The 26714-nt window shown below is 45.6% G+C and overlaps 2 protein-coding genes across 9 annotated transcripts in view; both read right to left on the bottom strand.

The window, feature by feature from the left end:
• LOC310827694 (uncharacterized protein) overlaps window positions 1-26714 on the bottom strand; it is a 940809-nt gene that overhangs the window by 300528 nt on the left and 613567 nt on the right. The window lies entirely within an intron of this gene.
• LOC310827663 (sodium channel protein type 5 subunit alpha-like) overlaps window positions 1-26714 on the bottom strand; it is a 307589-nt gene that overhangs the window by 117180 nt on the left and 163695 nt on the right. For all 8 annotated transcript variants that reach the window (XM_083703903.1, XM_083703902.1, XM_083703904.1 and 5 more), the window contains 5 exons: window positions 24938-25321; window positions 15498-15630; window positions 11033-11271; window positions 8835-9008; window positions 6963-7319 (listed from right to left, as the gene is read on the bottom strand). In XM_083703903.1, the coding sequence (XP_083560029.1) occupies window positions 6963-7319; window positions 8835-9008; window positions 11033-11271; window positions 15498-15630; window positions 24938-25321 (1287 nt within the window). The remainder of the gene's footprint in view (window positions 1-6962; window positions 7320-8834; window positions 9009-11032; window positions 11272-15497; window positions 15631-24937; window positions 25322-26714) is intronic.

Here is a 26714-nt window from a genome sequence, read left to right as displayed (position 1 = left end):
GTGGTACCTTCTCGGTTGTTGCTCCCAGACTTTAAAACTCCCTTCCTAGAGAATCTAGACTTGTCCTTCTGCCAGCAGGTGAATACTTTCCTGTTCCAAAAGGGTTTGGGAAATGGCTGCTTTTAATGAGGGGGCTGGTCCATGCTGTTTTGGTTCTTGTTGACTTTTAGAAGACATCTGAAGGCAGCCCTGTTTAGGGAAGCTTTTAATGTTTAATAGGTTATTGTATTTTAGTGTTTTGTTGGAAGCTGCCCAGAGTGGCTGGGGAAACCCAGCCAGATGGGCGGGGTATAAATAAATTATTATTATTATTAGTAGTAGTAGTAGTAGTAGTATGTGTCGGTGCAAATTTAGAAACAGTTATTGTAATTTAAATAGAAAGTTTTTAATGTTTGAAATTTTATTCTGGTTTTAATGTTCTGTTGAAAGCTGCCCAGAGTGGGGAAACGCAGCCAGTTGGGTATGGTAGAAATATAGTATTATTATTATTATTAATAATAATAATAATAATAATATTTTTATTTATACCCCGCCCTCCATAGCCAAGGCCGGGCTCAGAGCGGCTTACAAGCAATAATAAAAACAAGATGAATGATTACAACTTAAAAACAAAAATAAAATACAACATTAAAATAATGGAACATTAAAATATTAAAATGTAGCCTCATCGCAGGAGGAGAAGGAAAAGAAAGAAAAAAAAGAGAGGGAGGGAATCAAATTGGCTCCAAGCCAAAGGCCAGGCGGAACAACTCTGTCTTACAGGCCCTGCGGAAAGAAATCAGATCCTGCAGGGCCCTGGTCTCATGAGGCAGAGCGTTCCACCAGGCCGGAGCCAGAGTTGAAAAGGCTCTGGCTCTGGTTGAGGCTAATCTAACTTCCTTAGGGCCTGGGACCACTAGGGTGTTGTTATTTATGGACCTTGAGGCTCTCCGTGGGGCATACCGGGAGAGGCGGTCCCGTAGGTACGAGGGTCCTAGGCCGTGAAGGGCTTTAAAGGTCAAAAGCAGCACCTTAAATCTGACCCTGTACTCCACCAGGAGCCAGTGCAGCTTGAAAAGCACTGGGTGAATATGCTCCCATGGCAGAGACCCCGTGAGGAGCCTCGCTGCAGCATTCTGTACCCGCTGGAGTTTCTGGGACAGCTTCAAGGGCAGCCCCGCATAGAGCGAATTACAGTAGTCAAGCCTGGAGGTGACCGTCGCATGGATCACTGTGGCCAGGTCGGGGCGGGAAAGGTAAGGGACCAACTGCTTGATGCGGCGAAGGTGGAAAAATGTCGCCTTGGCTGTTGCTGTAACTTGTGCCTCCATGGAAAGGGAGGCGTCAAGGATTACACCCAAACTCTTAACGGAAGGCAATGGCACTAATTGGGCCCCCGCAAGAGAAGGGAGTTGGTCCCTCATCCCCATGCCATCCCGACCTAGCCATAGGACTTCTGTCTTCGAAGGATTTAGTTTCAATCGGCTCCCACGAAACCATCCAGCCACAGCTTCCAAGCATCTGGTCAATGTGTTTGGGGCCGAGCCGGTGTGGCCATCCATCAGCAGATAGAGCTGAGTGTCATCAGCATATTGGTGACAGCCCAGCCCAAAGCTCCGGATAATCTGGGCAAGGGGGCGCATAAAGATGTTAAAAAGCATCGGGGAGAGAATTGCGCCCTGCGGCACTCCACACACCAAGGAGTGGCGCGACGACATTTCCCTCCCTAGTGCCACCCTCTGTCCCCGACCAGAGATAAAAGAGCACAACCAGTTACGGGCTATGCCCTGTATCCCCATGTCTGCGAGTCGGTGGTCCAGAAGATCATGATCGACCATGTCAAAGGCTGCTGACAAATCTAAAAGGATCAGCAGTCCTGACCCGCCTCGATCCAGTTGTCTACGGAGATCATCTGTTAGGGCAACCAGAGCCGTCTCCATCCCAAAACCAGGACGGAAACCGGACTGAAATGGATCTAATGCCGATGTTTCCTCCAGAAACCTACCAAGCTGTTCAGCAACCGCTCTCTCAATTACTTTACCCAGGTATGGAAGATTTGAAACTGGGCGGTAATTGGATAGGTCTAAGGGATCTAATGAAGTTTTTTTTAAGAGTGGACACACCACTGCTTCCTTCAGTTCCCCTGGGAATGTCCCCGTGTCAAGGGACAAATGGATAATTTCAACCAGGGGGGTCCGCGCAACATCTGGACACTCCCTAATTATTACTACTACTACTACTACTACGCGTGTGAATATTCTATTAATGTTTTAATTATTATTTTCTTCTGTGTCTATAGCTATTCTTATTTTATATGTAAGTGGCCTTGAGTCCCTGGCAGGGAAAAGGCAGAGTATAAATATAATAATAATAATAATAATAATAATAATAATAATAATAATAATAATAGGAAGAAGAAGAAGATGATGAAGAAGAAAGAAGAACAACAACAATAAGTAAATCCTGTCAAATTAAAAGGGACTTATTTCTAGTTCACTGTGTGAAGAATTTCAGCCTTAGCGTGGTGAAAGTTTTAGTTTTCTCTGTATGAACCTTCCAAGAAAGGGCCTCACTGAAAAATACCGTGAGGTATTTGAAGACCTGACATTGATCAATTGCATGATTTATCTACTGACTAGTGAAATTTGAGAGGCTTCTTTCCAAAGACCAGCACTTTGGTTTTCAAACAGTTTGTGGTTAATTGCTCCTCTTTACAGTATTTGCTGAGTTTGGATAACATCCTTTCTGGGCCCACGTAGGTCTAGGGAAGTAGGATCACATAATCAGTGAGCTGTACACATGACTCCATCAGAATTCTTTTTGTGCCCTATTTATGTGTACGTCCGCTCCTGGGCATTCATAAAACACAGCACAACAAGAATCTTAATGCAGTCGCAAGTACAGCAACCTTATTTAGAGGAGTTCGTTGTTGTTGTTTGCGGAGTTATCATGGTGCACAGGCACCCCAATAAAGTAGGGGGCATGAGAAGAGACATGGAAGGAGACATGAATGAACTGAAAGCTTCAGCAAACTGCTTATGCACAGTTGTGTGTATGAAATTCAGAAATTAAAACTGGAACCTTGGAGTGCATTGCTTCCCCTGAAAAAAGAAGACCAGCTAACCTAATCCCAATATCAGGGTAGAAATTCCAATGCGGAGAATTTTAGAAGCATCTCCTAGCCCCTGATAAAATAGTGTCTCTTAACTACAAGAAATGTAAAAAATGTAACTGCTGGACTCTTGGTTATTTTCACATTAACTGTCACCTGCCAGCAGGAATTTTGTCAGGCTTCAGCAGAGGGTAAGCAGGCCAGACCACTCTATCAGTTCTGCTAAAAGACCAATTCTACTGGGCCTTTCCTTCCTCAGCTGCCACCTGACAGCAGGCGTTTCGTCAGGCTGCTGCAGGGAGAGAAAAGGACGTACTGTTGTCCAGTGCCACTGGGCACTGACAGGGCAGAAGCCAGGAAAACCAAGAACAGGAGGCACCAGAACCAGTGACAGGCAGAGTCAACAAATTCTAGCTTTGTCCCCATCTTCCTCCCTACAGAGTTGTACAGAGATTAAGGAGGAGGAGCTGCTATACAGGACAGCCTCCTAAACTGGTTGCAAGTAAGATGGTAGGCAGGTAGGGGGCTGGCTGAGGACAGACTGAAGTTGGTTGGGCACTACTTCGTTCGCCCTAAAGAATCAACCTCCACTGAGTCCTTCCTCCACTGGATTTGCTGAGAGATTTGTTGCATTGTGTTCCAGATCTCCCTGAACTGTTGTTCCCTGTTTTCCTTTCATGTCTGCTTGTGGTGGCAGCTCTCTGCAAATGACCAGTAAGTTGTCCAATTTATATGCCATGAGCACAATCTAGAATTCTGAACGCATTCCACAAGCTTCCTAACCTGGAGTGTGTGTGTGTGCACGCATGCACACACACAAGTGAATGGTCCTTATCCCTCATCTAAAAGAAATGGTTTGGAGTGGCTCCCAGCATTTAAATCAGGGTCTATGGGTGCCCCTGTCCCACTAGCACTAATGAACCCATATGGCGATTTAGGCAGAGGAGGAAACCCATCTCTCAGATTTAAGACTGAGGCCTGCTACTTTACAAATCACTTTCCCCATAAATGGTTGTACTGTCCTCTATAGCTCTCTGAGCTAAAAAGTGCCTGGCAAGTCCAGCTAATCTACGCTTTCCCAGGCTTGTTCTTCTATTTCTTGTGCTCATCTTAGCCAGATGCTCAGCCCTCGACATCTCTGAACTCTTGAGCTTATGAAGCAGAGTACCATTCAGCCATCACAAACTAAAAACATGTTGCGCCTTTAAGAGGCCTGGAAATGCTTGCTCCATATTTCAGGAGACGGAGGTGGTGATCTGTCTGGAAAGCAGGGTGGTGATGAAACAGGCCCAGAGATAGATGGTGAACGAGAAGACTGAAGAACTAAGATCAGCAGGGTTATAAGACAAGATGGAACCCTATTGGTCCACTGCGTCACCTGACACCTGCTGAGCTGACGCCAGCAATACCACCTCTTGGTCATCAACAGTCCTGATGAATAGTGGAGACCAGGCTGGCAGCTCCCTTTCGTGCCATGACAACAGTGCCTGGGCTTTATTTCTGAAGTCCTTGGCTCAAGACCCCTGGGACCACACACTGACACAGCATCCAGATCTTTTATTCTGATGATATCACCAGATAACATGGATAGCTGACTGCTTTTCTGAATGTGTGGCTTTTCTGAAGGGGCACTCTTGGACTCTTGGCTGGGATGCCTTCAGGATCTGACCTTCCAGTAAAGTATGAAACCGTGTGGCACAGAAAATTCCAGGCTCTCTCTCTCTCGTGATAAATGTATCAGGTGACCTGATTCATCTACTGTCTTGTTCAGAACTAAAGTGAGCAATGCGGTCACAAGCCCTGCATCTCAGGGTCGAAATTTCAGCATAGCTGTTTAGAGGTCAGAGCTCCTAATGTATTTCTCTCCCTCCCTCTTGGCAGCAAGATTTGTACTGCCAAGCAAGCATGTTAAGAATTTTCAAAATCACACCACAAAACTCCCCTCTGAGTGACAGGTGGCATCACATGGTCCCTTGGTGTCACCTCACATGATGCAACAAGGGTACAATTACATTTTGTTGGCAATCGCCGGGACTCCTGACAGAGTGCCGTTAACGAGACACTCCATCGTTCCTTAATAACTTGCCAAGCCACAGTTTGCTGTATTAACCCCGTGACCTTCATTTCCATCTGAAATGCGCCGAGCCATTTTGCAAGATCTAACTGTAAACATCATTATGCAAGGGTGGATAGTCCCGAAACCGTTTCGGCGCGAGTGTGTGGGGCTCAACCCACCCATTCCCTGATTCTATCAGACCCTTGACGGCATTTGTCAATGACACTCCAAATGCAACGAGATTACAGTTGTGCATCATAACGGCGCTAAAGAGAGCTATGCAGACCCTAATTTGGTGGCCGTGGTCAAGATATTCAATTCCGCAGGGATGACTAACACAACCTGATGGGAAACTGGCAGCCTCGCCACAGTACTGCAATGTGCCAGAATGCATTTCAGGAAGTATGAGTTAATGCCAAAGGCTTAGGAATCGCTGACATGCTTTTCCAGCTACAAATGTTAACACCTAGATGATCACCCATATTTTAAATTCAAGCCAATATGAAGTTATTTTATACTGGAAGTATTCTACTGAGGCCTGGCTAGGTAGTAGGAGAGCTTTGTAGAAACACAACCAGCTTATAGATCTCAATACATTTAAAGGCCGGGTAAGCAAGGATTGCCATTTGGGTGCCTTCCAAGTTTTTGGACTACAACTCCCATTATCCCTGGCCACTGGCCATGCTGGCAGGGGCTGATGGGAGTTGAATTCCAACAACATCTGGAAGGTGCCAGTACAGAGGTTTATAAGGTCTCCTTCTAAAAACATACAATTACATGTGAGCTGCTTCTCTTTTGCGCTACCCTACATGGCTGTGGGGTAGGTGAGTGTGTGAATTCTGCAACGATGTGCATGGGTACAATTGCATGAGAAACTTGGGTGGTAGCCCACATGGTCCCATCTCTCACTCTCTCTCTCTCTCTCTCTCTCTCTCTCTCACACACACACACACACACACAAACACAAACACAAACACACAGAGAGACTGCATGAGATACCATTCCAATGAAGCTGTTTCCACGTGGTTGCATGTGTGTATGAAGGCTGGCATTCCAAGTTTTGGGCAAAGACTACAGAAGACTACAAAAATCTCCAGAGCAGGAGCTATAACACACACAGGCGAATGCTATGTCTCAGTCTCGGGCACACAACACAGAGTGACCAATTCAAGAGCACAAGCCTTTGAACCATGGTACCCGAAAGGAGATCCATGGACCCCCAACTCCCTGCCTTACCACCACATGAAAAGGCAACACAAGAGATGCACTACTACCCTCTGAAGTTAGAAGATGACTGTAGTCTTCCAGTTCCTGCCAAGACAAGCTCCTGTGCTGCGTGTTGAGGAGGCCCCTGAGGGGTTCTGTCTTGGTGTCCTGGTGCACAGAGCGTTTTCTGTGTCCACTGCTATCACCTCTGCCTTTCCCCGCCTAAGGTGTGTTCCCTGTGGAAGGGTAAGGAAGGAGGCAGCAGCAACGGAGGCTACCCAAGGGTCTTTGCAAACACAACTCCAATCTGTTTGCTTCTGACAGGCTAAGAGCAGGGCTGAGTTTTGTTCTGATCAACTTTGCACACAGTCGACTGGAGGAGTTCACGTTTGTGAGCTTCTCCGACAGGTTTTCTTGCGACACACACAATGAGTCTGCAATAACGCATGTGGAGGACACCTTCTAGCCTAGGTTCCAGGCTCAAAAGCCATAATGTCCTAAACATGAGCCCTGGAGACCCTGAAAACCAGCGGCTGCTGTGAGTGGGGAGGCATGGCATGGCAGAGGAGAAACTCTTTCTAAAAGACGAAAATGCCTTGTCATACTTACCACCAGGTTGCCAATCACCATGACCAGTAAAAAGACCAGAAGACACAGAGGCTGCCCGGCCACTTTCATACAGTCCCACATGGTCTCGATCCATTCGCCACAGAGGATGCGGAAGATGATGAGGAAGGAATGGAAGAAGTCGTTCATGTGCCAGCGGGGCAACCGATCCGTGGTGCTGATTCTCGTGACGTGCTTGTAGTACAGGTCCCCAAAGAGCTGCATGCCAACCACGGCAAAAATGAAGACGATGATGGCGAGGACGAGAGTGAGGTTCCCCAGGGCACCCACCGAGTTCCCAATGATTTTAATGAGGGTGTTTAAGGTCGGCCAAGACTTCGCGAGCTTGAAGACCCTCAGCTGTAAACCAAAAAAACACAACCCAACAACTGAGAGCTGGCAGATAAACAAACACGCAAGACAATTCTGCGTCTGGACAAGAAAAAACACAGGAGGATGCATTCAAAATGGCAAACCACACAAGGAGATTCGACTAGAAACCCACTGGGTTGGGATCCAGGCTGAAACACTTTTGCTGCAGCTCACTTTGCCTGCAAAAGATCATTCCCTGGTGAGTTGCTGCCAATTAATGTAGTCAATATTGACCTATATGGCTCAATGTTCTAATTCTCTAATAAGGCAGCTTCTGATGTTCCTAACACCCAGTACAGAGCAGAGAACCCAATGGGTTACTTCACAAAAGGGATACAATGGGCTGCCTGACTACTTTTGCTGCACCAGTTGGGTTGATTTCGTTGTGATGGAAGGTTTTTAGAGAGTAGAATAGAACAGGTAAAAACAGCCCCCTCCCCTTACCCAATTAGTCCTAGAGCAGGTATAGGCAAACTCCGGCCCTCCAGATGTTTGGGACCACAATTCCCATCATCCCTAGCTAACAGGACCCGTGGTCGGGGATGATGGGAATTGTAGTCCCAAACATCTGGAGGGCCGGAGTTTGCCTATGCCTGTCCTAGAGCATCTTCTGTTACAGAAGAGGATATATGTGTTTGGGCAAGAGAGAGGGACCCAAGAAGCACAGCAAACTAACAGGGTCCCAAAATCTTAGTTACTTATATGTCATGGCCTGCCTCTGGTGCCCCCAGCATATTTAAAGCAAATAGTAAAAGCTACTGGCTCTTCCTTAACTGTCCCGATTATTCTCCGTAGTGTTGATATTTGCTTTGGAAAAAAGCAAACAGACAAATAAATTATTAATCTTGCCAAGTACATTTTAGGTACATTTCAGCACCCTCTTGCCCTATGGCTGCTGCTGCTTTTCAGTGCTATTATCCATCTTCTTCTATGCCTTCAGAAACCTCGGCATCATTTGCCCACAAACGAGGTCCGGCTGTGGAGGTTCTTGTTTTTTGAGCTTCTGAGACATCATCACACCAGTGTTGTGTGACACCGGCAAAGCCATGTGGGTCACCAACCAAGGCCAAGTGGGTCACATGTCAGTGTGGACAACTGAGGGCAAAGACTGCAAGTGCCATGTAGAAAAATGGAAAAATAGTGCTGAGAATAAGCACATCAAAGCAATATGAATATGCTCCTGGGAGAAGTGCAAAGGAAGGCATGGTGCAGTATATATGAACATAGACACCAAACAAAAGTAAGCTGTTTCAGCTTAGCCATAGCAGGTTACCCTTTAGTCTGAAAATTGTTACTTTCAAATGGTCTTATTATGAAAAAGAGAAACAAGAAGTCATTTTTTAAATAATGCATGACAGAGCTGCAGTTTTCAGGTGAAAGAGTTGTGTGATTAAACTAATTCCCTCTAAAAACTGGTAAAAGGTGTTGCAATGGGTGTGCAAGACAGAGACAGACAGACAGACAGACAGACAGACAGACAGACAAGCAGATGTAATACTTTACCAGTCTGAAGGAGCGTAGCACAGACACATTTCCCATGCTGGAAAGACTTAGTTCCATCAGGCTTAGCGTGACAATTATACTGTCAAAAATATTCCAGCCCTGCTGAAAGTAGTAATAGGGATCCAGAGCTATGAGTTTGAAGACCATTTCAGCCGTAAAAATCCCAGTGAAGACCTGTGGAAAGGAACAGAATGCTAAGCTGTAAGCAGGCTTCTCCTGTCACAGGTGGCTCCCTGCAATTATGAGAGCGCAGCTGGAGGAAGAGGGGCGCTTTCCTCCCAAAACTTCCTTTCCCATTTGCCGCAGGGCGCTAGAAATTTTACAGTTTTAGACAAACACCCAGAGCTGTCTTTCCCATTGGTGTTAGTGGTTCGTTGCGCCAGGGCGCCGGCCTCTCAGGGGCGCCCTAGCGAGTGGGGGAGCTGCGCGACTTTGCCAGGAGCCTCCCCTTTCCCTGCACGCCCGCCAGTTGCGCCCCGCCAACTATATGGCTGGCGGGTGTGCAGCTTCCTTCCCAAGCCTCCGCAGGAGGAGAGCAATCCCCACAGAAGCTTAGGATGGAAGAGAGCATGTCCGCCAGCACGTTTTCCTGCTTGATCGTCACCACCACGCCAGGGATCCGGGCGGTGGGGGAGGCAGAGGACATTCTCCACTGCCCCCTCCCTTGTTTTGGAGTTCCCGGGGGGGGGGCATGCCGGAGAGATCTTTGCACCACGGCGCCAGATATGCTTAGGACGGCCCTGCAAACACCGGAGCTGTTTGAATCATGACCTCTTAATCTCAGGGGCAAGGGTGTGAGCAAAAGGTTCCTACATTGCAGGGAGCTGGACTAGATAACCCTCCTGGCACATGCCAACTCTACAATTCTGTGAGAGTAAATGGGTCCCTTCTGGGCTCACTCCACACATGCAGAAGCATGAAGTGGGAGTAGAAAGGGTTCGGTTCAGGGATGCATGGCTGAAATTTGAGACCTTCTGGAAAGAACATATGTTGCATATCAATGAGACATGATCTATGCCCTGCTGCATTCCACAATGACATCCAAGCCCATAATGCCACCTGCGGCTAAAAGCAGTCCAGTCTAGTCTAGCACCTCAAGATCCTGCCACTTTATTTTGCTGCAAGGGTGGACTAAATCTTAGAGGGTTTTAACAAAATAGTTTTTATCAATAGTATTTCTTAAGAGTGCTGAATGGCACTTTTTAGTGGGGAAAAACTCCAATGAAAATCCTCATTACTACATATTTTTACATAGCTGCTTATTTGTATATATTTTAAAATTTAATATATGGGTGTTGTTGTTTTTATGGCCTATATTTGCAATGCCTAAAAATGGTTTGGTGAAGGCAAATGAAGGTGATGGACTATATGGAACTGGCGGAAATGACTGGCAGAATCCGAGACCAGGGAGAAGAGTCAGTAGAAGAAGATTGGAAGAAATTTAAAGACTATCTACAGAAACACTGTAAAATTAAGGAATGCTAAAAGGATGTTGGAATAATGTAATGTGGCTTTTGCAGTAATGTTATATAGGGTTAAGGAAGAATGGATTGTTAACAGGTTAGAATGTAAAGTTACAATATATTAAGATAAATTAGTAAGATAAAAATAAGAATGGAAAGGATTTGCTGAAATAATCAATTGAACTAGAATACAAAAAAGGGAGGTGTGAGGAGGTCAAGGAAACAAGTAAATGAAAGACAAGACATGGAAAGATGGATTTCTTTTTAATTGTTTTTACTTTTTCTGTATTTTGTATTTTCTGTTTTCCTTTTTCTTTATTTCTGTATTTTTTTTTTGAAACTTTAATAAATATTATTTTTAAAAAATGGTTTGGTGAAGTAAGTAAAGAATTTACAGAAGATTGGATGTCATACAGTCATTAGCCATGCTAGCTAAAAGGAACTTCAAGATTCCACTGCGTAAGTGATGAGCATATCACAGGTAACTGGCCAACCACTACTGCAGGCATAGGCAAACTCCGGCCCTCCAGATGTTTGGGACTACAATTCCCATCATCCCTGACCACTGGTCCTGTTACCTAGGGATCATGGGAATTGTAGGCCAAAACATCTGGAGGGCCAAAGGTTGCCTATGCCTGCACTATTGGAAGCAGGATGCTAGGCTGGACAGGGCCTTGTCATTCCGGTTCCCCCTGCCTGAATGCACTGCATCCATGTTGAGAAGAATCTTCTTACCAGATTACCGATGTTGAGCACGTTCTCGAATTCCTCCGTCATCTTGTAGTGATCCATGGCCATGAAAAGCGTGTTCATCACAATGCAAAGGGTGATGGTGAGGTCACTGAATGGGTCCATGATGATGAACCTCACTTTCTTCTTGATCAGCAGCCACAGCGGGCAACACTCCCAAATGAGAAAGCGGACGGCAAAATGATTCCAGCAAGGGGGACACTTCTGTTGGGATTCCTCAAGCTCTAAGTGAGAAGGAGCAAGGCACACAACGCAGGGGTCAGGGAATGGCAGGCAAGCAAGGAAATGGACACATTCCATTGAGCTTTTAAGCTCCTCCATTTGGCTGTTAAGCCTCTCCATCCAACAACACCTTCTCCCAAGGCCACATCCTCCAAACTGCCATGGCTCTGCACCTTCCACAAAGTGCTTTTTCACCTGGTTGGAATATGTCCCTGAACTGTGGGGATGTGGCTGTAGGTGGAACTCTCTGAATTCTGCATGGCTGCAATGCAGCCTACATAAGTCAAAGTAGGAGTTATGTCTGTTGCTCTGCTCACAATTGCTTCTGGCCCTATCCCCCACTGGCAAGTGCCCCCCAGAAGGTTGCTCAAAATGGAATGCAGCCACCAGGCTTACAAAGGCCCACCACCTCTGATTTAAACCCAGTTATATTTCTTCAAAGGGACGCGGGTGGTGCTCTGGGTTAAACCACAGAGCCTAGGATTTGCCAATCAGAAGGTCGGCGGTTAGAATCCCAGCAATGGGGTGAGCTCCCGTTGCTCGGTCCCTGCTCCTGCCAACCTAGCAGTTCGAAAGCACATCAAAGTGCAAGTAGATAAATAGGTACCGCTCCGGCGGGAAGGTAAACGGCATTTCCGTGCGCTGCTCTGGTTCGCCAGAAGCAGCTTAGTTATGCTGGCCACATGACCCAGAAGCTGTATGCTGGCTCCCTCGGCAAATAAAGCGAGATGAGCGCCGCAACCCCAGAGTCGGCCATGACTGGACCTAATGGTCAGGGGTCCCTTTACCTTTACCTTTCATATTTCTTCAAAAGGACAACTTACACCTTCAGGTGCGTTTCTTCATTTCAATCATCTCCTATTGCTATTGCCACTGCCGCCACCACGCAAATATTAATATATATAATAATATATTGTCTGCTAAGTTCCACAGCAAGTGGCAGAGCACATGCTTGATTCATTTATTCATTAAATGCCTTCGTTTCTGCCCTGCTTTCGGTATAGAACACTTGGCAGCTTACAACAGAAGCATACTTTAAAAACACACCCATATTTACAAAGAACCTTAGAACCAACACATTGCCGAAAATACAGTAAACAGAGACTATAATAACTCTCTGCAGAATCGTACCACAGAAATGACATTCAAAAGCCTGCCACTTGCTCTGCAATTCAATAGAATGGAGGCAAAACCACCCCAAAGCATCCATTGACAAGAAAGAGGGCTAAAATTGTGGCAGTATCTGGACTGGAGCCTGGATAGCTTGGCTGGTTAGAGCATGGTGCTGATAACACCAAGGTTGCAGGTTCGATCCCCATATGGGCCAGTTGCATATTCCTGCCTAGTTGGACTAGCTCAGGCACAGGCAAACTCCAGCCCTCCAGATGCTTGGGACTACAATTCCCATCATCCTTGACCACTGGTCCTCTTAGGGCCGGAGTTTGCCTATGCTTGGACTAGCTGATCATTGTTGTCCCTTCCAACTCTACAATTCTATGACCTCATTCTTTGCAGTAGACATGAATTACTGCTAGCGTTAGCCAAAGAAAGACAACAAATATTGTCTCATGTATGCTAATCTATATAATAATAATAATAATAATAATAATAATAATAATAATAAACAAACAACAACAACATTTATACCATGCCCATCTGCCCATCTGGAGTCAGTCTGTCTATCTATCTATCTATCTATCTATCTATCCATCCATCTATCTATCTATCTATCTATCTATCTTTCTATCATCTATCTATCTATCTATCATCTATCTATCTATCTATCATCTATCTATCTATCTATCATCTATCTATCTATCATCTATCTATCTATCTATCTATCTATATCTATCTATCTATCTATCTATCATCTATCTATCATCTATCTATCTATCTATCTATCTATCTATCTATCTATCTATCTATCTATCTCTCTATCCATCTATCTATATCTATCTATCTATCTATCTATCTATCTATCTATCTATCTATCTATCTCTATCTATCTATCTATCTATCTATCTATCTATCTATCTATCTGTCTGTAACAACACAGACATATAATACGGTGAGAAAAACCATAGCTCAGTTGCAGAGCACATGTGTTGGAAGCAGAAGGTCCAGCTTCAACTCTGGTGCATCCAAGTGAGCAGACCAGCCAGCAGGTGAAGTCAGACACCTCTGCAGGGGACCCTAAAGAGGCACTGCCAGTCAAAGGAGATGGTCAAACAGTCCGACATGCACGACGGCAGTTTCCTGCATTCCACTACTGGTTGTTGTAAACGAAAGCGGAATTCAACCTTGTCCAAATGACCTTGCTTCCTGCCGCTTGGCCAACTTTGGCACCACAGTGTGACATGGCAAATAACCGCGTCAGCTATATGTCTGTTCCTTACTAGCTTTAGTTTCTGAAAGCCACGGCAGTCATGACAGCCTTTGTTAAAGGTGACCCATGCAGAAATGCTTGGGCCACTGCCATCTTACATTTCTTCGTGGTTGATACAGAATTTAACAAGATCTCTCTCTTTCTCTCTTGAGCAGAGCAAGGTCAGGAATCACTGGATTGTTTAGATAAAAATCTCTGAACCCCAAACCACAGCATCTTCTTCTCAGGCCTGATCCAGCATATATAGCAGAACACTGAGGTGGCAATGCATTGCATCATTTCTGAATATAGTGACTGAGACAGTAACAATTTTAAATAAGCTCCCAAACTAAAACCAAACCCCAAAACCTTGCAAATAGAAAGCCAGCAGAGCAGGCAAACTGCTGGATGAGAACATTTATCTGTGCCATATTCATTTTTTTATAGGTTTGTTAAGAAGATAAATAAATAAATGTTCCCCCCCCCCACATGGTGTTTGAACTGGTGCAGTCCACTATAAAACACACACCACACACACCAGCCTCAGATAAGAACTTCCAATTAATAGCAGAAATTTCAGACATTTAGCCTGATTCCATTTTGGAGATTTTTGTGTGGGTGTGCAAAGCTTCTTTCCTTCGTACGTTCATAATTAGCAGCGTTCATGCAGTGCTGATAGCACAGCACATCTATCAGCTCCCTTTACAGAAAAGCAAACCTTGGAGGAGGAATTCTGAGGGCAAATCCTGGCACCCAAAGTTGGGCAGGAGATGTAGGCAGGAAATGCAGACAGACGTAATCAATAAATAATACTTAAAATAAAATGGAAGAGGAAAGGAAGGATTGTCTGATACCTAAATTAAAACTGTTGGCTTAAGAAATATATTTTTGAAGAAGTTTTGCCTCCACAAGGAAGACTTTTGGCCAAAAGGGGTTGGACAACCTTTAAGCTCTAAATCAGGGTTTCCCAAACTTAGGTCTCCAACTGTTTTTGGAGGACAATTCCCATCATTTCTGACCACTGGCCCTACAAGCTAAGGATGATGGGAGTTGTAGTCTAGAAACAGCTGGAGACCCAAGTTTTGGGAACACTGTCTAAATTATGTGTGAATGCATGTGTCTTCTGATGAGCTGAGTAGATGATGATGAATCATGGGGGTGCGGAGTGTGTGTATTCCACAGTGCTTAGTTTGTTTTGGGTTGTTAGTTTGTTAATGTTGTTAATATTGTTTTGCGGATTACGAGTGCTGTAATGCTTTGTGAATTTCATAACACGACTCTTCTTTTGGTTGTGCTGTTTAGCCTGTTTTTTAAACTGTTCTGTTAACAGTGTTTTATAGAAGCTGGTTGTTTTATGGATGATTTGTTAATTATTTTATATGATTTATGTTGCAATTGTGATGTTCCACTGTGTTGTTATTTATTGCATGTAAGCCGCTTTGTGACGCATGTGAGCAAAAAGTGGCATGGAAATATAATAAATGAATGAAAACAAATAAATGGCCACAGCCAGGCTGTGAACCCACTGACTTCTGAGAACGTGTGTCTAGGACTGCACTGTCAAGTACCCAAAGCTTGATCCCAGGTTTCCATGGAATTGAGAGAAGTAGGAGGATGGCTTCAAATTTGGGAGTGTGAGAGGGAAGGGCTTAGAACTGGTCTGGGGAAGGAAGTTCAAAAGGCAATCACAGTAATGTTCCATGGAAAGTTACAGGGGAAGCTACACGGGCATCTCTTGCAGCTGCTCCCATATCAAAGGTCCTATCCGGTGCGAAGCAACTGAGCTAGATGGACCACGGCCTGCCATTCTCTCAAGATTCTCAGACTGTACTTAAGAGAGAGCAGCTGGACTTAACGTCTTACCTTCCATGGCGCTGGTAATGATGCTGACAGCACTCACAGCTCGTTGCCTTTGGAAACGTTCCTCAGATTGATCGACAGAAAGGCGGTGGGGTGACAGAAGCTGCTTCTTGTTCACTTCTTCAGATGGAGTGGTCTGTTTCAACAAATGCACCCAGTTAGCAACACGTAAATCCCGACTGTTTTATTAAATTGCCGGTTGGTTTTCATTTTTGGCCCTTCCAAATGATGCAGAGGTTGATATACTAGAGGAGACTAGCCTTTTATTATCATATGGGATAGCTTAGTTGGTAGAGCATGAGACTCTTACGATAATACGATAATCTTTATTGTCATTGTCCCATACAGAACAATGAAATAGAAGGGGGGGATCTACATAAGACATTCAAAACCAACAAGCCTGCTATCCCAGCTACCCCAACCTGGTTAACCCCCTAAAAACTCTGATACCCCATTTTTAAAATACAATACGCTCCCATAGGGACTCCTTACACTGCGTTTAAAACCAAAATAGCATTTGGATAGAAACTGGTTGGTCTTAGTCTTTATAACCCTGTACCTTCTTCCAGAAGGCAGAAGCTGAAAGAGATCATTTCCGGGGTGCGCACTATCTCAGGGTTGTGGGTTCAAGTCCTCACTTTGAGCAAAAAGATTCCTGCACTGCAGGGTGTTGTACGGTCCCTTCCAACTGTACGATTCTATGAGTTCTAAGAAAGACAGTGCTCACTCAGCCTTTTAAGCTGCAGTTGTGTACAACAACATGATGACAGCGGGAGGGGAGAGACATTAAGATACCTTATAAAGCCCGGAAGGAGAGTCTTTGCCAGGTGCCTAAAGGATAACCATGCTGCTGCCAGGCAGGCCTACCTGGAGAGGGAAATCCACAAAGAGTGCTGCCACCACTGAAAAGGCCCTGTCTTCCTGGCTGCCACCTGCCTTACTTTGGATAGTGGTGGCACTTGGCAGAATATGGTCTGCATATGACCTCAGCACAAAGTCCGGTTGATATGGGAGCTGGCGTTCCTCCAGAGAACCTAGTCTTTCAGCTGTTTATGGCCTTTAAAGGTAAGCACCAGCACTCCCAATTTTGTTTGGGAATGGACCAGAAGCCAGATGGCAATAGAGTGTAGGATATACATCTAAGGAAGGAAGGGCAAAGGAGGAAACATGACCTAGGAATTAAACTAGGCCCACAGATCCCAAGGGACAGCTCTGTTGCCTCCTGGCATAGGAAAATGGGCCAAAAGGTGCACTGCTTCATCTATTAGCCTCCTACAGATTGACTAAAAACCTAGGCAGGAAAAGTGTGAAGAAGCTAGAGGAGGGGGAATACACCAGGGAGTGAGTGGACCACATCTCTCTCCATTTGGACTGATTGAAAATGTTTCCCACTTGAATTGGTCTAATACCATGGAGACAAATAAATTGCTTTACAATTTACATGTAAATGAAGATCCATAGCGCTATCAAGTACATCTGTCTTTTGAGAGCTTGCGGTTGGAAAGTACGGCAACATGGAGAGAGGCTGCACTCTAAAGCTATTTGGGCACTGCTGCATCTTAGAGGTGGCGGCAAATTTCAGAACAGTGGCAGTTTGTAGACCTCACCTGCATTATGAGCATCTGAAGCTCAGGTCTGAGCCATAATAGCTTCAACACTGCTACCCGCCAGCCCTCCCTTACGAAAGCAGGGAGTGGTGTTGGGGAGGACTGATAAAAGTTGGGCATGGATATCCGGGGGATTTTTCAACAGCATCGTTTGCTGCAAGGGTACACAGTACCAGTCCTGGCACAATCCACTAAACAGGTAGGCATGGGAAACAACATCTTCCACACATCTAGGAAGGCCTAGGACCCACGTACCTAAGGGACCGCCTCTCCTGGCATGTCCCGCAGAGGACCTTAAGGTCCACAAATGGCAACATTGTGGAGGTCCCAAGTCACAAGGTGGTTAGATTGGTCTCAACTAGGGCCAGGCCCTTTTCTGTACTGGCCCCGACTTGGTGGAACGCTCTGTCACAAGAGACTAGAGGCCTGCGGGACTTGACATCTTTCCGCAGGGCCTGCAAGACAGAGCTGTTCCGCCTGACCTTTGGTTTGGACTCTGTCTGACCCTTATGTTTCTGTCCCTTTATGGTTTAGATCTATGGGATACTTTTAAAATAAGGCTGCATTTCAATTTGAATTTTAACCCGTATTTTAAATTGGGTTCTTTCCACTATTATGTTTTTACTGTAATTTTACTGGTGTTAGCTCTGGCTGGGGAGGGCGCGGTATAAATAAAATTATTATTATTATTATTATTATTATTATTATTATTATTATCATGTTAAGCAGCACCAAGCCCTAAGGATGAGTCTAACAATGCCCACTGTTCAGAGACTAGAAGGGGAAGCTGGGAGATCGACCTCCTCTGAGCTCGGTTTTCCAGAACTCAGAAAGACTCTGAACATTTTCTGGGAAATTTCCAAGAAAGCTCAGAAAAAGCAAAGTCATTATGAGGTGAGCCAGGTAAAACTCGCCCATCAGTGACAAAGCTTTAATTTGCCATGTACATCGGGAGCTTTTAAAGCATTAAAGATTGCTTAAGCAGGCTGCAATGTAAATGACAGACCTAATGCAACACAAGCACCAGAAATTGATGAGACTCGGGATGTAGCATAATGAACTATTGGCCTCGAACATGGAGGATTATATCCCAGAATGTCATCACCTGGGAGTTCTCTCTGCAAAGAAATGAAGTACCACCCCAACACTGAGAAATTTTGCCAGCCGGATCAAAACCCTTCTTGTTTGTCCTTAAGTCTTTCTGAAACTTCACCCTCTACATTTGCTTTGGGCAACGTCTAATGGCAACTTGTTTCTTACCCAGTTCAGGAAAGGCTGGGTAGTGCAGCTTGGCACATTTTTGTTTCTATGTCGACTGAGAGCTTTATAGGACATGCAGACTCCACCTCTACCAGGCTTTCATCCAGGCCCTGATCCAGGCAAGTGTTCACATGAGTTTCCCTCTCCTCCCAAGTTGACGCACATACACCTAGCTGGGTACTTTGCCTAAAACTCTTGCCTGAGATCCTTCCTCCTTTGCTCTTGGGGGTGACAAGGAAGAGGAGTCATAAGACCATAAGAAGAGTCTACTGGATCAGGCCGATGATCCATCCAGTCCATTCATTTGTCTAATCCTGCCCACTACAGCAATAGAGAACAGGCCTCCTCCATCTTCTTCATGACAGCCCTTCTTATTTTTGAAGATCACTATCATGTCCCTCCCCCACTAAATTTATGTTCCCCAGGCTAAGCAGACCCAGTGCTTTCAACTGCTCCTGTTAGGACTTGCCCCAAGGTGGGCAAGCGGTGACATGCCAAAGGCAGCCGTTAAAAGGTTCAAATGGACAGAGGCGGGTTGTGGAATCCAAGGTAGGCAACAAGGGGGTTGGGTTCAAAAGGGCAACACTATAGGGAGAGGGGAATTGGCCAAGTGAGGTTCTCTCCAGTGAAACAAGTTGCCCAAACTGAGGAACAAGATTGGGGACATAAATAGCACCTCAAAAAGAGGAATTGGGCTCCACAGCCAGGACTGCTATTGCAGCCTAGGTGCTACCCCAGAAGTGCAGCGCTCAATCTGCCAGAATAGCTGTTGACTCACAGCACTGGCAGTGCAGAAGCAAAGATGCTGGATCCTTCCAATTTGTAGCAGTAGTTTGATACACACACACACACACACACACACACGTCTTACACACAGCCTGCCTAGCTACAGAGCAAGAAAACCCAAAAGTTCAATCTCCTGGTCAAAGGCTAGACTACTTATCCACAGAAGACAACCCAATCCAGAATATATTCTGTGAACAGAGGGCATACTACTCCAATCAGAAGATGCCAAAAGAAAGCAAAACATCCAAGTCTCACACTATAAGGCTCTTGTTCAGAAGAGGGTACCCATTAGGCAATACACTATGTATCCTTAGCAACCCATTAGGAGATGTGCTGCAGACCACAGACACTTAGCCACAATAAATCTTTTCTTCTTCTTCAAGGTTCTACAAGACTCTCTGGGTGAGGCCCAACGCTAGTCACAGAGTCAACCCACTGAAACCAATGGGCTTAACTTTTGTAGCAACACGGCTACCCCTCTCAAAGTCATTAGCGAAGAGGGTGAGTGAGGTAAGTTACATAGCTTCCATTCCATGTGTCGTTTTGACGATGGACGTTCCTGCCGCACATGCTGAACATTTTCATCTGTCAACTTAGGCAAGCCGGCAAGCTTTGTTTTTCCTTGTTTGGATCTCCGTTAATGTTTTTTAAATGACACACAGATACCAGCAGGTGCGACTGTGGTAGGAACCAATCTGTGATGGGCAAGTTTTGATTTTACAAAGGAACAGGCTTCTGGCAGAGCAGGTGATACTCCTGGGGTAACAAAAGGAAGCTGACCATTTAACTGGCAGAACAGCTTAACTGGCAGAACAGCGCCACCCAAACACATGTAGATGCAGAGAGGAAATGTGAAGAACTACTGTGCTAACTCTTTCAGCAAATTCAGGGGGTGTTGTCTGACATGGACTGATCCAAGGTTATGTGAAAAATGCCCCCCATCCCACAGTTCTTTCTTTCTTTCTTTCTTTCTTTCTTTCTTTCTTTCTTTCTTTCTTTCTACCTGTGACTTAAAATCAGATACTGTTGGTCCATTTTAACAAATTTCACAGGGTCAGGAAAATAATATCTCATATTAGAACCAACAAATGTTCTGAATCCAGAATGAGTTTTCAAAGAATATATTGTGCATGTCATTAGAATCCAAGCTGCATCTTTCATACATGAAATCTCAGAATGGAATTAGACATTATGGTTACAAATCTGGTTTCAGAAAGAACGAAGGGCTTACCAGCATGGTATCTGGGGAAAGAATGCCCTGGACACTGTATTTTTTCTAGGTCATTTCTGGATAAAATGGGAGCAGGCAGCGGTGGGGTGGCGTTTTAGTGCCAACATGATGCACACACAACACAGTGCTCCAGAACAGTCCAACGTCAAGAGTATTCTAGAAAAATAAAACGGCCACTGCCAGAAGCTCCTGCTAAAATCAGCTCTGCTGCTATCACAAGGAATAAAAGCAAAATAACAGATTAAAAGGTAAGTACCAAAAAGTGCTGGACCGGAACAAATAAATAAGAAAAGTGAAATATTTAATGATGAAATTAAATTAACAAAACAACAACAACACCATTTTGCACACACCCATGATAAAATTCGCAGGACTGCCTCTGAGAAACAGCAACTCCATACCCTCTTCCAGCCCACAAAACTGGCAACCATCAGTCAAAGGCAGAGCAACACGCAATATAATGATGTTATGGCACATATTTCAATAGCTGCACACAACAGGGAAGCGGAAGGGAACTCAACACAGGGATCATACAGGGAATGGTGAATAGCAATTGCTCCTTTAGCACCCAGGAGCTAATGGTGGGACTTGGGTATCGAGCAAACACGCCCCCCCCCCCCGGAACTCCCTTTCAGCTTTCACCTGGCTTGACTTCTCTCCCCTTCTAGGCTTGTCATGGCCTCATTTGCCAAGAGAGCAGAACAAAATGGAGCATCTTCGCACTGCAGAAATAAGAGGATCGGCTATGGGAGTGAGGCTAGTGACATTGTTTTGCTTCAGGCGGCAAAAGTGGAAAGGCTGTCCTTGTTAAGTCCCAGCTGGAAATTATCCTTTTCTTAACACTCCCATGCAACTATCCAATGCTTCCCATTGTATCTGCTCTACATGCAGTAGAACATTTCCAGCAAGAGCTGGAGCTTATTCTAATCATCTAATCATAGAATTTGCTAAGACTCATGCCAAGATGACAATCATCCAACTTCGCCCGAGAAAAGTCTATGAAATCACTTCCCAGAGCAACTCAAACAGCCGCAGCAGTCTAGAATCTTTGTGGTGGAAATGTTGCTTCCAAATATTCAAGATAGCTCAGTCAGTAGAGCATGAGACTCTTAATTTCAGGGTCATGGGTTCAAGCTCCATGTTGGGTCAAAGTTTCCTGTATTGCATTGGGTTGGACTAGATGACTCTCATGGTCCCTTCCAACTCTGCATTTCTATGATTCTATGAATAAAATTATGAATTATGGTGCTGGAGGAGACTCTTGAGAGTCCCATGGACTGCAAGAAGATCAAACCTCTCCATTCTGAAGGAAATCAGCCCTGAGTGCTCACTGGAAGGACAGATCCTGAAGCTGAGGCTCCAGTACTTTGGCCACCTCATGAGAAGAGAAGACTCCCTGGAAAAGACCCTGATGTTGGGAAAGATGGAGGGCACAAGGAGAAGGGGACGACAGAGGACAAGATGGTTGGACAGTGTTCTTGAAGCTACCAGCACTGCGGGAGGCAGTGGAAGACAGGAGTGTCTGGCGTGCTCTGGTCCAGGGGGTCACGAAGAGTCGGACACGACTAAACAACAACATGAATAAAATGCCCTCTGCAGGGATCCCTGGGAGCTCTAGAGATCCCCAACAGAGAATTCTTAGCAGCTTTACCTACACTGTAATCCCCAGAATTCTTTGGAGAACGTCATGACGGTTCAACTGATATAAAGTCATGATGGTTCAACTAGTATGAAACTGATGTGGGTAGAATGAAGATCAAGGGCAGCAAATGAGGCCGTGACTTCCATCAGCCTTAGCCAGCAGGGACAATCGCAAAGGGTGATGGGAGTTCTAGTCCATAACATCTGGAGAGCACTATATTCACTACTCCTTGATAGACAATGTAATCAAACAACATCTGGAGAGCTCGCCCACTGTGGAAGAAAGTCCTTAAAAGCAATTCAACCACAACTGCTACAACACTGAACCACATTCACGTGTTCCTTTTTTTAGTAGGGTTATTTGAATCTTTCCAAAAAGAGTAACTGTACAAAGTCACAAGCTTGCAGCTCTTAGCTCATTTCACATGGCCTCAATAGATTAGATTCCAAACGTGCTTCGTAGAAGCAAGAACACCCTTCCTTCTGCATCACCAAAGTGAGCATCTGTTGCTATAGTGCCCCGGTGAGATTTCCTAGACGACCACAGAGGTGCCAAGAGTGTTTTCTGCTGGCTGCCCACTCCAATTTTCAACAGACATTTGTAAAAAAAAAAGGGGTGGATGCTACAGAAAGTAGCACATGGGGAGAAGTAATAGTTTCAAGGTCTGGAATGGATAGGGATGATGTGAAAAGTAACAGGAAGTTTCCCATCAGCTTCTGCAAGATTTAGACCAATATACCTCTTTGGGAAGGCTGAGTGTTCTCATCTCCTGCTGACTGAAGTGAGAGTCGAGAGCAGCACTCTCAGCTTTCAGGAACAGCCGCAGTAAATGAGCAAACTGAAGAACTGTCACAGCCATCGCTAAGCTGCTTGCATTCTTCAGATATGGTTCAGAAACTGTGTTAATGAGTTTACAAATAAATAAAGGATGGCTCATAAGTTGTTAGCAAACTTCACAGACAGAGGGAGTTGCCAGCAGGCTCTAATCCAGCCTTTTGCAGCCTGCTGTCCTCCAGATGTTTGGGAATACAACTCCTTCAGTCTCTGACCCTTGGCCATAATGACTAGGTCTGTTGGGAGCTGCAGTTCAAGAAATCTGGAGGGCACCAGGTTGGGAAAGGCTGCCTTAGTCCCTCAGTCAGCTCGGGCTCTGAGAGCTACGGGTGCCCCTAGGCTTCAGTACTGGTCCATCAGTTGATCCCAGTTGAGCTAACATGCCAATGGAGGCCCACCAAGGCTTGTAAGACTTCCTATTAAGCCAGCTCCTCAATAATTCATTGCATTGAGTAGCAACAGAAATTCAGGGACTTGCCTGCTAGATCTGGTATCTGACCTCAGTCCACCCATGGCCATGTCTCCTGACTCCAGCTCTTGATTCCTGTCTGCCTAACCCAGTACATGAACTCCAGGCCAACCCTGACCACATCTCTTGCCTCTGGACCATTTGGCCACCACCTGTTTGTGTCAGACTAAGGATCTATTGCATCCTGCTACAGAGCCAAGTCCCAGGCCTGACATGGGTGCTATACGTCAATATGGAACTTGACAGACACAGAGCATGAGCATTTTAATTTTGATGCACTTCCAATGAAGTTTATATAAACACATGTTTTTCTTAAGTAACAACAGCAGCAACGGAATAACTAGAAGTAGCTCACAATCCTGATGGAACTTACAAGTAATCATGGGGTAATAATTTTCCCAATGCCAGCCGCAGCCCCCAAGAAGAAAGAACCTCTGGAACACTCAATATCAATCTGGACAGAGCCAGTCACGGCATTATAAGATCAGGGCTTGGGAGCTAAACATTGGCAAGATCAGCTGAAGGATGGAACAGAACCAAAAGCAAAGTAAGAGAGGAATCACCAGGGAAGACAAGCAGAAGGTGTTAAGATTCCTGCTCCGTGACTGCAGTCATGGGATTGTTGTCTATCACATGATGGTGTATGTTTTGACTCCACAGAGTGGGAAGTGACAGAGACAGGATGTTTTGTTACTGTATTCCGTGAAGTGGGACTATTGTCCTTTGTTCTTTCTCTTTTGCTGTCTGATGAGAAAGAGGAAAGACCTAAGTCAGAATGCTCTGAGTGTTTTATATGTAGATTAGCCAAATGCTGAGCTACTGAGTTCTGCGCAAACTCTGCGGATCCCTAAGTGTGCAGATGTTTGTTGGCATCAGTCGCTGTGATGTCTGGGAAGAAGAAAGCTTTTGAAGCTTCTGAACGATCGCCCAGGAGGGAGAGAACATGCCAGTCGGGCATGTGTCTCTACCAGGGTCCTACTCGAGAGTAGGACGGGCTCTTGACAGAAGGTACCCTGGATTAAAGGATGCTAAGAGGGGCTTTTTTCCCACTGGATGTTGCATCTTTGGCCCTCAGAGGTGCCACTTCAAGAGTAAGCTTCAGATTTCTTTTAAGCATAGGCAGCCACTAATCCCCAAGTCATCCTAGCCAAGCTCACAAATATCTCTAAGGCAAGGGCAGCCAATATGACGCCCTTGAGATGTTGTTGTTGGGCTAACTACATTTCCCATGATCCCTAACTACTGACCATGCTAGTTAGGGCTGATGGAGTCCAGCAACACCATATTGGCTTATGCTACTCTAAGAGTCTAGGGCCCATTGCAACAGAGATGTGTGTTTGGGGATACAAGGCCATTGCAATTCTCACTTTCAACCCCTAGTAGCTGCAGTTAATGCATTGCCCAGGACTGCATCTTAATTGTTGACATATTTTGGTCCATCAAGCCTAACACACCTTAGCAGCCATGGATGGTGTCCCACCAAAGGTTTTAGAAACTTCCTGGGTTTTTTTGCTGCCAGCGTGATAAGCACTTGCATCACAGCACAGGGCTGTGCTTGGTTTGGTCGATGACAAAGAGAATCTGAACATGACATACAATGATAAGTAGACCCACCGTGTCACCTGTTCCAGGTTTCTCTGTAATAACTGGTGGCAACAGCACATCTGTCGGAGTCGTTGGGTCCGCGCTTCCCCCTCCTCCTCCAATCAATGAAACCACACCATTGCAATCCACCGAGCTGTTCCTCTTGCCATTTTGCGTGTAGTTTGGAGAGCTGTGGCTGGTTTGGCTCTGCACACTCAGCCGCCTCCCGCTCCTGGGGACCAGCAGGGACCCACGCTGGCTCTCGCTCTCCCCGACGGTGCTGATATCGTCATCGGCGAAGTCCGCCTCTGAGCCAAGGTCCCTGCTGCGCAACCGGAAGCTGAAGACGCTCCCGTGGCTGGCCTTGCGCTTCACGGAGTTTTCCATGGACCCAGAAGTAAAACCCAGCACAGTCTTGAAGGAGCCAAAGAGGGCGGAGGAAGGAAAGAAATACAAGGAGTGGAGTAGAAAGGAACGAATGTTACTACGCATTTACACAGAGCCAGAGAGGGTGTCTAATTCTACCGCTATAGTTTAGAACAGTGGTTCTCAACCTGTGGGTCCCCAGATGTTGTTGGACTACAACTCCCATCATCCCTGACCACTGATCATGCTGGCTAATAATGATGGGAGTTGTAGTCCAACAACATCTGGGGACCCACAGGTTGAGAACCACTGGTTTAGAACAAAAGAGTGGGCAATTCCCAGCCAGTAGGTCAAACGTAGAACACGGGGGGGGGGGGCTTCCCTCATCTCCCCACCCTCTGCATGTAATCAGGTTTGAAAACATCCTGTTGGGAGCCAAGACTAATTGACACAAGGAGACATTGAAGAATACCCAGGGTAGGGAAATGGGGGGGGGGCATTGAAGAAAAAATAAAATAAAAACCACAGGCATTGTCTCAGAGAAACTTTGGCTCTTCTCTAAGACAACAGGCGCTGTTTTACTTCCACATTTGCAGGTACGCATGGGATATTTGGTGAAAATTCAGTGGCCAACACAACTGCGTGAACTGGTCCCATGATGCAATGAAGTAAGAGGGGGGAGGGAATGAAACAGAATGATGGCATAGAAGGAGAGGTGGATCTTTCTGGTTGTTAAGGGGCAAAGAATCTGGTTCCCATGAAACAGCCACTCCTTTTGCCAGTTCAGTTGGGGAACGGGGGTGGGTCGGAACTGATCTGCACTAAGACAACTTGTCCTGGCCCCTTTCAAAAGGTGCTGAGCACCCATTCGCAAAGGAAATGCCCGCTGTAAGCCCAGCCCTGCTCCTTGTCGTGTTCTTTGCTTAGATGACAAATTGCTGGATGCAGAATGAAAAAGACGACTCATCAGTCGGAGGAACATGCTGAGAAACGTGCTGCTTTGTTTCACATCCAGTCTGACTCTTTCTCTCTCTCTCTTTTTTGCATTCAGCATGCCAAAAACCCATTCAGAGCAGAGCAGAGCAGCTCACGCAGCCGCTTTGGCTTTAACAACCTTGTAATTAGCAAGGCAACCCACTCAATTAAGCAACAAGAATGAAGGCTCTCGAAAAATAAACACAGTGGGGGGGGGGAACCCATTCATATATCACAGACAGAGCAGTAGTTCTGGGTGCATTCTCAAAGTCGTGTGCGTGTGTTGCTTATTTATCAAATTTATGTCCAACATTTGCAGGGCTTTCAGCGTGCCGATCGATTTTAGTGCTAACTCCGCTAACAGCCAGGAATCTGGATATTTTACACAGACTGCCTCTGTTAATTTGTCCAGTTCAGAAAATTGGGACACCTGGGGAAAGAGATGGATGTGCAGCAAGGGGAGTTT

This window comes from Podarcis gaigeae (genome assembly GCF_964106915.1).
Source record: "Podarcis gaigeae genome assembly, chromosome: 12".
NCBI classification, from domain to species: domain Eukaryota; kingdom Metazoa; phylum Chordata; class Lepidosauria; order Squamata; family Lacertidae; genus Podarcis; species Podarcis gaigeae.
Note: the sequence above shows the minus strand (reverse complement) of the source record. Positions and strands in the feature narration are given on the sequence as shown.